Source organism: Solanum stenotomum, chromosome 8 (assembly GCF_019186545.1).
Source record: "Solanum stenotomum isolate F172 chromosome 8, ASM1918654v1, whole genome shotgun sequence".
NCBI classification, from domain to species: Eukaryota; Viridiplantae; Streptophyta; class Magnoliopsida; order Solanales; family Solanaceae; genus Solanum; species Solanum stenotomum.
This window is the reverse complement of record NC_064289.1, coordinates 8756550-8769046: the sequence shown is the minus strand read 5'-3', so window position 1 is coordinate 8769046 and position 12497 is coordinate 8756550. Positions and strand designations below refer to the sequence as shown.

Here is a 12497-nt window from a genome sequence, read left to right as displayed (position 1 = left end):
TTCACAAAAGAAATCGTTTGTCCAACAACAATCCATCACTTTTGCATCCTTCACAACTCACCTCGCTTATCCAAAATTTCGACAAAAGTTTTTATGAAACAAAGAGAACGATGAACAAGAAGAAGAAATTTAATTTTTGAATTTTTTGGTTTGTTACACTATAGGATTTTGAATTCTTGACAATAATTTGGAATGGAATAACCTAATTTATGGGATCTTAATTTGATTTTTCCCCTTAATTAGTGCAACAAATGGATACTATGAGATCTTAATTTGATTTTTTAGCTTTTTTTTCCTTAATAAGTGCAACAGANAACATTAACACCATGTAATATTGTTTTATCGATATTTATGATAATATTTTTAAATTATAATTTATAATTATAAAAAAAAATTATAATTTTTAAAAAAGTGGGCTGGCCCGGCAAGCCTGTAGCCCACGTACTTGTGGGTTGGGCCGATCGTTTTCTGGCCCACACAAAAAATGGGCTAGCCCGGCCTGGCCCGTAAAATGTCAAAGCCTGTATGGGTTAGCCCGGATGGGGTGGGCTAGCCCATATTGACAGCTCTACTCCAAATCATGAAGAATAATAATAACGGAAAAGGCTCAAAAATACCCCTAAACTATCCAAAATAGCTCATATTTACCCTTAAATTATATTCCGGCTCAAAACTATTCTTCCCGTCAAAGTATTGAATCACACTTACCCTTCTAGTTAATATAAGTATGTTAAGTGCCATGTGGATGCCACGTGGACGCCACATAAGCGTCAAACATTTTCCACTTCCACGTAGACTAATAAGATCCCTAATTTCTAATGCACCCATTTCACCTCATTTCTCTTAAGATACATTTCACCCATTTTCTCTAATTTCCCCCTCATTTCTCCATTTTCCATACCATATTCACTATGGTTCTGTATCTAATGCTATTAATATTGGGTACTGCAACATGCAGCAGCCTCCCTAATCCTATGATGAGTGAATGCAAAAAGGTAGAAAATGTGGTCGATGAAAATCATTTTTTTTGGTGTTTGATAGACATAAATTAATTTTTAATATCTAGCTAGACATTCAACTTTATATTAGTATATATTTTAAATCATCACTTAGACAATTGTTAATTACTCCTAAGGGAAATGGAGAAATGAGGGGAAAATTATGAGAAATGGGTGAAATGTATCTTAAGAGAAATGAGGGGAAATGGGTGAAATTGGTGAATTAGAAATTAGGGATCTTATTAGTCTACGTGGAAGTGGGAAATGTTTGACGCTTATGTGGCATCCACATGACACTTAACATACTTCTGTTAATTAGAAGGGTAAGTGTGACCCAATACTTTGACGGGAAGGGTAGTTTTGAGCCAGAATATAGTTTAAGAGTAAATGTGAGCTATTTCGGATAGTTTAGGGGTATTTTTGAGCCTTTTCCGTAGTAATAATAACAACAAAACATCAACCTATATCCAATTAGATAGAGAAACATTGAGCAATTAAAAGTTGTCAAAGCTACAATCTTCATAATTATTTTAGGAATCTGAACTATATAATAATATTTTTCAGTANAATTTGAGTAGTTAAAATGTCAAGATTTTAATTTGGTTACAAATTGAACCTTTTGGATTTCAACTTATTATATTCAATTCATATCGAACTATTTCATTATGCGACGGGATATTGTAAGTGATAGAGTGATCTTGCTGTCACGATCCACTGAGATTAAGCTTTTTGTCCCTCCAAATCATGAAGAATAATAATAACAACAACAAAACATCAACCTATATCCAATTAAATAGAGAAACATTGAGCAATTAAAAGTTGTCAAAGCTATAATCTTCATAATTATTTTAGGAATCTGAACTATATGATAATATTTTCCAGTAATATAAGTACTTCACATTGATATCATTGCATGATTAGAATTGATAAATACAGAGGAGGAACAACTTCCATCTATGTACAAAACATACAACTCCCTCCTTTGAGTATATACAGAAACCTCGAACCATCTTTGAGTTTGAAGAAGATGGATGGGTTTTGGGGTATTTGACAGAAACATTATGATCCAGATTAAAGATAATACAGGCACGTGAGCTGATCCAGACACCACGTTTATTTAAAAAAATTATATATAAGGATTGATGTGAGAAGAATAATCCCGAATGCCTGCTCCTTCCCATCCCATCCATTCTTCCCACATATCATAATCTGGATCATTCACTCCTCTCATGGATTCATCATCATCGTCATATTCTTCGTAAATCTCCATTTCTGCACTCTTTGTTTCCCCTCTCAAGTTACTCATCACAGTCTGCATCAAAAATCACACATCAGAACAGAACTAAACTGATATTCATGACTCATGAGGTAAAAATTGTCCAAAATCGGATATGGAAACTCATACACCCTCAAGCGCCTAGAATTGGGGCGCGGACATTATAAGATGGGGTACATCATCAGATAAATCATGAGTATGGATGGATCTAACTCTGACTCTATGATAAGCAAAATGGATTCTACAACTAATTCAATCTGAAACATTAGTCCATAACGTTTGAAATGTCCAAAACTATATAACGAGATCAAATAACCCATTACCAAGCATGATTCCAAAATAATTGAAATAAGGGACCTACAAACAAGTTCTAGTACGTAATACTCTAATAATTGAAAATGGGATAGTGACTTATTAGATAACGTAATTGGCACCTCTCAAGTTTCAAACAAAAGTGAAAAGGACTTTTTGCCTAAAAAATGTTCACAGGTTCCCTACAAGATTAAATAATCCAAGTATGAATTGATTGATACCTACTTAAAGTATTTGTTTATTGAATAAAGTTTTATAATCCCCTGAAGCTAATCTAGTGGAGTAAATGAAAACCCACTTTTCCTTATTTACTATTAATTAATTAATAGTTAGATTAGGAAGAGTATTATAAAATGCAAACCTCACAATCAAGAATCCAACCATTATCTTCCTCAATTTGGTTCCTATATTCTCTGCTTAATTCACAAAACTTCTTTTATTTAAATTAAAATTAAAGCTAAACCCAACATATCATCCACAATTTTATAAACTACTATAAAACACGAAATAAATAAATTAGTAAAAAAAAATGTCGATTTCAGTAATAAATAAACTTACATCGTATGCATCATTGATTTGGTGGAATTGGATACCACAATTACTTCCTCTGCATACATCCGGGTGATACTGAAATTCAATCAAACAAAAATTTGTTAATTAACAACGTCGAGTCTCACCAAAAACTAAAATAGCAGGATCAAAACATTTTGAAAATCTTAGTAACTCAATTAGCTGACTATCTAAACTTTCATTTTATTTAGTGTGAATTCAATTTTACATTGCTAGTAAGATTGATTACACCTTATAATCCCCCCCTGTTTCCTCTTCTTCCTCCTCCCTAAAATTTCACGAGATACCTGCTCCCTCGTACCAGCACAAGCTACCGAGTAACTGTTCTTATAACAGAAGAGAGAAAAAATTATACCTGAAGAGCGAGCTGTCGAAAAGCCTTTCTGACTTCAGATTCAGAAGCATCAGGTTGAATCCTCAAGGTCTTATAAGGATCAGTCACAGAAGGCGAATAAACACAAGTAACCCCAAATTTAATATTCTCACCCCTCTTCGTCTTTTTGTTCGCGCAATTCTTCAAACGAATCCATGAAGCAGACGCAGACTCATAACCCCCAACATTCCTCATCATTCCCATAGCAGTCGCCATTGATTTTTTTTAATTTTTCCTCTTTCAAATTACGCAGGTATTTTTCAAAGAACAATTGAATTTTAACGTGATAGTATGGAAACCGAGAGAAGAGGATGTTTAAATAGATTATGAATTAATTGAATTATTCAACGAGACCGGATCAAATACGGCAAACCAAATATGAATGAGACTGTTTTGGGAGCAATATATTATTAAGAAGAATAATAATTGTTCATATAAAGGTCAACAATATGAAAAAACAGGGGAAGAGAATAGAAAAAGAGAATGTGGAATAGGAAGATGTTTGTTAGCGTTAAGCATAATCGGTTTAAATAAGTGTAAAAGAGAAGAAAAAGGGATAAGAGAAAAAAAAAATGGTATGAGTTGACGTGTCAGTAAACTTTTAAGAAAAATAATTAAAATATATCTGAAATTTTATGACTCGTTATCGTACGGTTAACTAGTATATAATTCCATAAAAAAAAAATAGAGAAAAGGAAGTAGAGAGATTTTTTTTTTTACCACGGAAGAGAAGATGTGTATAGTTCTTTTATGATTCCCTAATTACAATTCTTATATACAGACAAGTTCTTCCAATCTACGAGAATAATATATTTTTTCCTTTCCTAAATTTATTAGGATAATGATTTCTTAAATCAGACTTTCTAAATATAGAGAGAAAAATTTAAGACATAATCAAACACATATAATTAAAAAAGATAATATATCTTAAGTAATTAACTTATTTACCTATCCGTTATTTTAGAATATGCATTAATATTTATCAAAATTTAAACTAGAATGGTGTATATAAAGTTATAAACCTTTTATTATGTGTTTAAATACTTGATTAAAATAATACTTACATAATTTGAACGGCTCTTCACGATCTTATCCGACCTTTGGCAATTGGTTTGGTGTGACGTGGAATCATGTTGTGCTTTTTCTGTTTTATTATACTGCTTCTATTTCGTTTTTGACTTCTTCCCCAATTTTTGTTTTGTTTTGTTTTTTCATAAATAAATTATGGTCCATCCCACTTGGTATATTTTCAAAATGGTGACTTCCTTATATTTTTTAAAAAGAATCAAAAAATTTATAGTTAATAAGTTTAAAAAGTCAATATTCTCTTTTTATTCTTAATAAATAAATAAAAGTCTCTAATAGAAATGAAATTATATATTTAAAATCATGAGATTCAATGAATAGTTCAAATATTATATGTATTTTTAGTTTATAATAACAAAATATTTAGGTCTTTCTTATATTATTAGATTTTTGACCAATTAAACTAAGACGCATAGATTTAAAGGAATGTAACAAAGTAACTTTCTTTTTAAAAGTTCTCATTAATTGGATTACAACAACATGTTTAGTGTGATTTCATAAACGATAGTCTAGAAAAGATAGAATATATAAAGTTATATTTATACCTTGTGAAAGTAGAAAAATTATTTCCGATAAATCATTACTGCTTACAAAGATATTATGCGAAAATATCTACTCTCTTTTTAAATAAAAATTGGCCAATTAAATTAAGACTTATAATTTAAAGGAACGCAATAGAGTAATTTTCTTTTTAAAAGTTCTCATTAATTGGATTACAACATGTCCACTGTAATTTTACAAATGAAGTCTTGAAAAGATAAGGTGTACAAAGTCATATTTATACCTTGTAAAAGTAAGGAAATTGTTTATGATAGATCATTACCAGTACAAAGATATTATGCGAAAATTTCTATATTTTTTTGGTACAGAGAAAATATCTACTCTCATAAGTCAATTTAGCTTCATACAAGTTGGTGGATAGAAATTTATCTAGTAGTTATTCCCTTATTATGAATAATACTAGTTGATCGAGTCTTTCATTTATACAAGAATATCCTAACAAAGAGCTTTTTTTTAAGAGGAAAATATAATAATCAAGAGTGGATTCTAAGGTGAGGAATCGAATCCTCACAAGCAAAATGAAAATTCAAATAGTCAATCAATCTCAACTTTTTGAATACTGATCGATAGAGTATACGTTCTAACTTGCCTATATGAGGTTTTCCACATGATTATATTTTGAACCTTTAATTGAGGCTTATATTTAATTTAAAATAAATAATTTTTATGTATTCACAAAGATATTAGTAATTTTTTCCGAATTTATTCATATTAAACAAGTAAATATTTGCATAATCAAGAAATCATAGAAGGAAGGCACTGAGAAATTACCAAGCTCCTTTTATATTTTTCTAACATACTATGTAGTACGTACGTATAAGCTATCATCCTTCCGGAGAAAATTGTTCATTAATTATTTGGAAACTACCATGTAATTATTACTAGGTTGCCCCAGTAATTACATAGTGTATAACTTGTAATTATTCATTATATATAACATGATAATAATATACAGTAACTTTTCCAGATGAACATATAAATAAAATTTAGTTAGTGACAAATATAGGTATGGGTATATATAATTACTCCCTCAGTTCATTTTTAGTTGTCAAGATAATTAGGATTGTGTCAAACCTTATTAATTCTTTAATTTTTATTTATATATGTGCCTCTTAATTTTAGAATAATTAATGTTAAGGGCAAACTTAAAAAAAAAAATTCTTTCTGAATTATTTAAATTGACAATTATTTTGAAACTAATATTTTTAATATACGCAACTAAAAAGTAATGAAGACAATAAAATGCAAAAAAACAAGAATTTGAGAAGTCAAGTCATTGTGATAGGACTAATAAATCAACATGGCCCACTTTTCGTACAATGTGTGAAGCTAAGAAATTTAGAAAAAGGATTACAAAAGCAACAACGATAAGTCAAATATCATAGAAACATGTTAATATTATAAGACACGACATTTCAATCACACACATGTATAGAATTAATAGCTTACAATCAAATAAAATGAGTCGCTAGCAGTGCGAGGATTTTTAGTTACAACGAGTATAAAGATACATATAAAATTAACAATGAGTGACGATAATTAAGAGGCGATCAGAAGAAGAGAGACGGTGAAGGCAAAGATGAAGAAGGGGTGTTTGTTGATGGATGGGGCAGAACTACTATTAGGACGAGCTCGACGATGAATTACTACTTCTCTCTGCTGTCCCAAAATGTAGTAGTTTTGTTTTTGGACAGTGCCATTGATAATATTGTTTGGTGTTGCATCATGAGAAATTTCAGAAGCAGATGCAGTATAACTTGTTAAGGCTAATATTGCACATGACAAAATCATAATGGCAAAAAGAGGACCAAAACCAAATTTCTTCATTTGTTGAAAAAGGATGGAGAATTCTGGGGATATTGCTGTGTAAAAATGAAGATGTGACTTATTTCTCTTGATGATCACTAAATATATAGGGATCAATGTGTACATGTTATTTGCATGTTTTCTATTCCTCTTTCTTTCTCTCCACCTTCACTTTTTGTAAGGGCATATATGCCTCAACCTTTACTTTTGTGGGATTTCACTGGATATCACCCATAAATGGAACCGGAAAACATGACTTGCTTGTCTTAAAAGCCTAAGTAATGGATTTAGCTTATACAAACTGATGTTACATCTCTTAATTTTTTTTTGGTATTAAGTATTGATGTTATAACATTTTATTTACCACATATTGTAGATAATATATAGACAATTACGTGTAATCTACTTATTTTTTTTAATAGCATGTAATTTAAACTCAATTTCATCACCATTTTAATTTATAAGGACGTATCGTTAATGTGTTTAATGGGGAAGTTTTATGGTTACGCAATTTTGACGTGCTTAAAGTTCCAAATATTTGCGTAAAAGGTAAAACTAAGTTGTATTTTTTTTTCTACCCCTAACTTCCTCCTTTTTCATCATTAGTTAATGTGATGGATCTTGCATGTTTAACTCAACCCAAAATCTAGCTCAAAAAATGAGGAGTACACTTCACAGTTCATGCTGTTCTTTTAAAAAAGAATAACTATAGCAAGATAAGATCATGACGCTGCTTGTCGGTGCTTAATTCTACTTGTTTCTAGGGATAAAAAAAGAATATTTTAGACTTTGCTTCTTCATAGACCTTGAATAAGAGTTCTTAACAGACACTTTGGAAGTTGGATGAGACATATAAAAGTGCAAAATCCATTTATTATTGGAACCTAATTCTTTAATTGTGATATCAACACAATTCAAGGGATATGATGCTTTTCTTTTTAGCCAATTTTCTGATAGTTGCACGCATGTAGAGCCTACCATTTATCTCTGATTTAATTTTGGCAATGCAACTTTGAAAAAATATTCTTACTTCGAGTAAAGGGAAAATGTGACTACTTCTAAGGTTACTAGATTGTTTTCAGCAAAGTTATCTAGTTTGATTAAGATAATTAAGTATTACTGAAGTGCGTGCAATTTGGCTTGAAAGAACCGTTAAAAGATTGTAATAGAGTGATAAGTATTTTTCCTTAATTATCGAGGTCTCGGCTTCTTGGATTTGAACTTTGAGTATAAAATCACCTTTGTAAACTTTCATCATAGTCTGTGCTGTTCCACAGACCCTAATAATTAGCTTTTAATTATGACCCCTGGCTCTGTTTCCTTTCTAGTAATACCTCCATTTCTCCTCACTTTAATCAGCACATTTGCTGTAGAAAATTAGAAACTAAAAACAAAAGAGTCCAACAGTGAAGACACAAATAGAGTAATCAAACTTTTTGTCATTAAGTAAGAGAGTACATATGAAGATCTTCACTACTGTGCTAGTTCTATATGTATTCTCCATCTGTCCCAATTTATGTGACTTACTTTCTTTTTTAGTCAGTCCAAAAAGAATGATACATTTCTATATTAAGTAACAATTAATCTTTCAAATGTCTATTTTACCCATAATGAAAGGATTTATAGCCACACAAATTTCTATCATTCAGTTTAGACCACAGTTTAAAAGTCTTCTTTTCTTTCTTAAACTTTGTGTCGAGTCAAACTACCTCACATAAAATGAGACGGAGGGAGTATATGTTTATGCCAAATGAAATTGAAACTAGTAGCAAAGTTCCCTGAAAATCTATCCTGGCGAATTTGAGGTTCATATTCCCTGACTGGTCGATATTAATCAGTGAATGCTAAGAAATGAAGAATGAATATGCCAACTCTGTTTCACCAGAAAATTCAATCTTGGTGGTGCATTATGAGGGTAAAACTTCCACATGATTAATCTCTGTTGAACCAAGACAAGTACATAAAAGTAACAAGAATATAAGCTGGCATGAAGTATTAAGAGTATAAAAAAACAGATGGTAAGTACTTTGTGAGACTTGAAAGTCCTGTCTAAAAGGCGTACAAGGAAGAAAGGAAAATGCATGCCTGGAAGTAGTTACATCCCGGAATATGAAGTAGATCGATGCAATACCTGCAGTTCCTTCTCACTATGAATATACATAATACCTTCTGGTACGTGGCGCCTCATCATCATCAGCACAATCAACATTGGAATCAGTCATTCATCAGGCTTGCAATTCAATTCCACCTCAGCAGCAATTTTGATTCAGCTGATTTTCCTCCATGATCCCTCGTCGTGATATCTTTAAGTTTCTGTAAAATGGATTATAAAGCATGAAGTAAGGAGATTATGACAATTTATTCCCTTTTCTTAAAGAAGAACAGGAGGGACAGGGACTCCTCTTGCTTTTCAACATCCAAACGAGACGAACACTATCTAAGTAACAAATTAAGAACTACAGTTTAAAAATAACTACTTCATTAGGGGTTGCACAAGTAATTTTGTCTTGCGACACCAGGAAACTAACTGAATTGCAAATTTAGAGGCAAACAAGGAGAAGTGAGTTTAACAGAACTTGAAACGACAGGAAATATCAGGGGTCGATCTTGTAGTACTTCACAACCGTAAGGAGCACAAGGTATAAATAGTTTTCCTGCTCACTCACTTCATTTGAATTTCTCTGTTTCTAATAGAATTTTTCAGGGATAACTTACAGAATTCTTCTGCACTTTCAACAAGATAAAACTATTATGATTAAATCACGAGTTTGACATGTGAAAAGAAAAGAGCTTGACATGTGAGTGTCATCCAGAGAACAGTATACTTGTGCTACACATAACATTATCGGTAACAATGTTCATGAAAGATGAAAAGATTCACTGTTACTGCAACATCTGCAAAGATGACATGATATAAATGGAGAAATCTCAAGTCACTAAATTAGGCTTGCTTAATCATTGAACATGGATGGCTAACTTAAGTTTCCTACTTCTGTGTACCTATCCGTTCTTCCTTTCCTAAAGTAAATCTAAGCGTTTATAACTGACATCAAAACGATAGGCAATGCATAAATCGTGATAAAAGAATGACCGGATAAGTGTCCTTAGTCCTAGAAAGAGGGGCTAGTAAAAGAACACGATGCACATAATTTGTAATATAATACATGAAATTTCAGATAAGCATACTGCAGTGTGCATTTGGCTTCCAATCAGAAAAATGTTGTCAAACGCTGGTTATGGAAATCTTCATAAACTTATTAGGTGGTTCATGAAGTTCAAGATAAACAGACAGACGACAGTGATATAGATTTATCAAGATTTTCTTCTAGAAACACGGTGCCTTGAGACAATGGTGATCAAAGTCCTGATTATCCAGCCAGCTTCCTACAATAAGCATGAGAAGTAAGCAATTAATATAACAGCTACAATAACCAAAGAGAAAAAAACGCTACAAGTTAGTAATCTAATGTTTAACCAAAGAGAAAAAAACGCTACAAGTTAGTAATCTAATGTTTAGATTCAAGCGCATACTCCAGACAATGTAAAGTGCTTGGTTTTCCGAATAATAGTTGTCTGATAGAATGAAGCTGAGCTAACATATACACATTCATTATGCAAATGAAATCCAGAAATGAAAGGGTAAGTCTAAGAAGAAACAAGGAGGAACAAACAAAAATTCAGTGTGTTTAGAACTTGGAAACAGAAAAGTTAAAAGGTTGAGCAAAATGGCGGCTAAAAGGATAAAGGAATTAAAAACTTATCATTAAATTTCAGACAATATAAGTTGCATAGAATCTACAGAGAGTGTAGCCAAATAAGGTATAAATAAATCATATCTCCCTCCTACCACCTAGTGCTAAGACACCAGCAGGAATTGTAAATTTTAATGGACATTTCGACGAATTATTTGATGGATTCCGTGAAGCTACTTGCGATGATGTATCAATCATACTATTAAAACCACTATCAATGCTAGAGATTCTAATGCTCATCCTTTCTTCAGCAAACGAAGAGGCTATTTCATCCTCCGTAATCTCTGTATCATCTTCCGACCAGTAACCAACGGATTCCTCTTCAGAAATGCAGCTCCAATCTTCTTGAGAATAGGAAACTTCATCGTCCGTCTCAGTAACCAATTGCATAGAATCAACTTCATTTATATCTTCAACCTCCTCCTGTTCTTCCACTCCATCATCATCACATAAACCCTCAACGAACGGATGAATTAACAGCATTTCAGCAGTCCATCTATACGTAGGCTTCCTCACAAAACAACCCTTAAGGAAATCTTTCGCTTCCTTAGACAAATCCCCTGGAATCTCAGGTAATTCATGTCCTTCCCCAATCTTCCTGAGTACATCCTCAGCATCCTTTCGATCCCACGGAGGTTTTCCCGTTAACATCTCAAGTACAATACACCCAAGCGCCCATATATCAGCAGGAGACTCTTGCACATTATCAGCTACAGCTTCTGGCGACAAGTACATCGGAGTACCTCTCCAATAAGGCTCTAATCTCCTCTTTTTACTCTGATTTTCTCTCTTCGCCAATCCCAAATCACCAATTTTTGCCCTAAATTCAACACTTCCCTTACTAGAATTCGGAACAAGCAACACGTTCTCAGGTTTCATATCGCAATGAACATAACCAATAGCATGAATATGATTCAACCCTCTAAGCATAGACCTCGTATACAACCTCACCTCAAATTCAGCCAACCCTCTGTTCCCTAATTTGTTGATCCTCTCAGCTAGGGTTCCACCAGAACCATACTCGAGCAACAAATTGTACGCCATCACACCATTATTACCACTGGTAGTTTCATCCCCAAAGCATCGAATTACGTAAGGACAACCCTTGATATTGCTTAGAACTTCCCTTTCCTTCTGAATTGAACCTGAAACAGATACTTCAGCCGATTTCACAGCCATTACTGATGGCAAGTATCGATTTTTCGACTTTGGGTTCTTCAAATTAGCAAGATAAACATACCCAAAGCTTCCTTTCCCCAGCATTGCTCCTCTATACCATGAAACCCCATCACCAAATTCGTTTACATTCTTTAGCTCTTCAACTTCAATCTTTTTCTTACTTTCCATTCCTTGCTGCATCAAATTTCCTACTTCAATTACCAGAATTGTTTTTTGCTTTGCAACAAAACAAACAAGAAAATATGAAGGAAACTAAAATAACAAGAGAGATTAGATTAGGGCTTACTTAGAAGTTAGAACCAACAACATAAAAAAAATAATTGGCAATCAAATTACGTATTACACAACAAAAATGGGCAAAGGAAAGAAGTTATACTATATGTTAGGGCTGAGTTTTTTTAATTCTAGGTTAGTTTTTTTTTTATATATATATGAAAGACTAAAGTTTGTGTTTCTTTGAAGAAAAAAACACGAAAGAAGCAAAAAAGAAAAGTTGCTAACTGGAATAACTGTCATGTGTACCTTTTTTAACGTATGATGAATGGAGTTTTGGTTAGAAAACTTGAGTCTTTCACGTTACCAAA

At 32.4% G+C, this 12497-nt stretch overlaps 2 protein-coding genes across 2 annotated transcripts; both read right to left on the bottom strand.

Moving 5' to 3' along the window:
* Window positions 1-1872: 1872 nt before the first annotated feature.
* On the bottom strand, window positions 1873-4259 carry LOC125875144 (chaperone protein dnaJ 8, chloroplastic-like). Its single transcript, XM_049556236.1, has 3 exons — window positions 3512-4259; window positions 3145-3213; window positions 1873-2310 (listed from the first exon to the last, which is right to left on the bottom strand). Exons 1-3 carry the CDS (start codon window positions 3743-3745, stop codon window positions 2125-2127), a joined length of 489 nt encoding a protein of 162 aa, XP_049412193.1. The 5' UTR covers window positions 3746-4259; the 3' UTR covers window positions 1873-2124.
* A 6464-nt stretch (window positions 4260-10723) lies between these two features.
* Window positions 10724-12278, bottom strand: LOC125874973 (mitogen-activated protein kinase kinase kinase 20-like). The gene has a single exon (XM_049556020.1). It carries the CDS (start codon window positions 12091-12093, stop codon window positions 10813-10815), a length of 1281 nt encoding a protein of 426 aa, XP_049411977.1. The 5' UTR covers window positions 12094-12278; the 3' UTR covers window positions 10724-10812.
* Between the last annotated feature and the right edge of the window lie 219 nt (window positions 12279-12497).

Excerpts from the sequence above, each read along its gene's own strand:
- LOC125875144 (XM_049556236.1), bottom strand. The coding sequence starts at position 3,745 with ATGGCGACTGCTATGGGAATGATGAGGAATGTTGGGGGTTATGAGTCT. Across the intron at positions 3,214-3,511 it reads TTCGACAGCTCGCTCTTCAG|TATCACCCGGATGTATGCAG; the intron begins GTATAATTTTTT and ends ATTGAATTTCAG. Across the intron at positions 2,311-3,144 it reads AAATCAATGATGCATACGAT|ACTGTGATGAGTAACTTGAG; the intron begins GTAAGTTTATTT and ends TTTTTGATGCAG.
- LOC125874973 (XM_049556020.1), bottom strand. The coding sequence starts at position 12,093 with ATGCAGCAAGGAATGGAAAGTAAGAAAAAGATTGAAGTTGAAGAGCTA.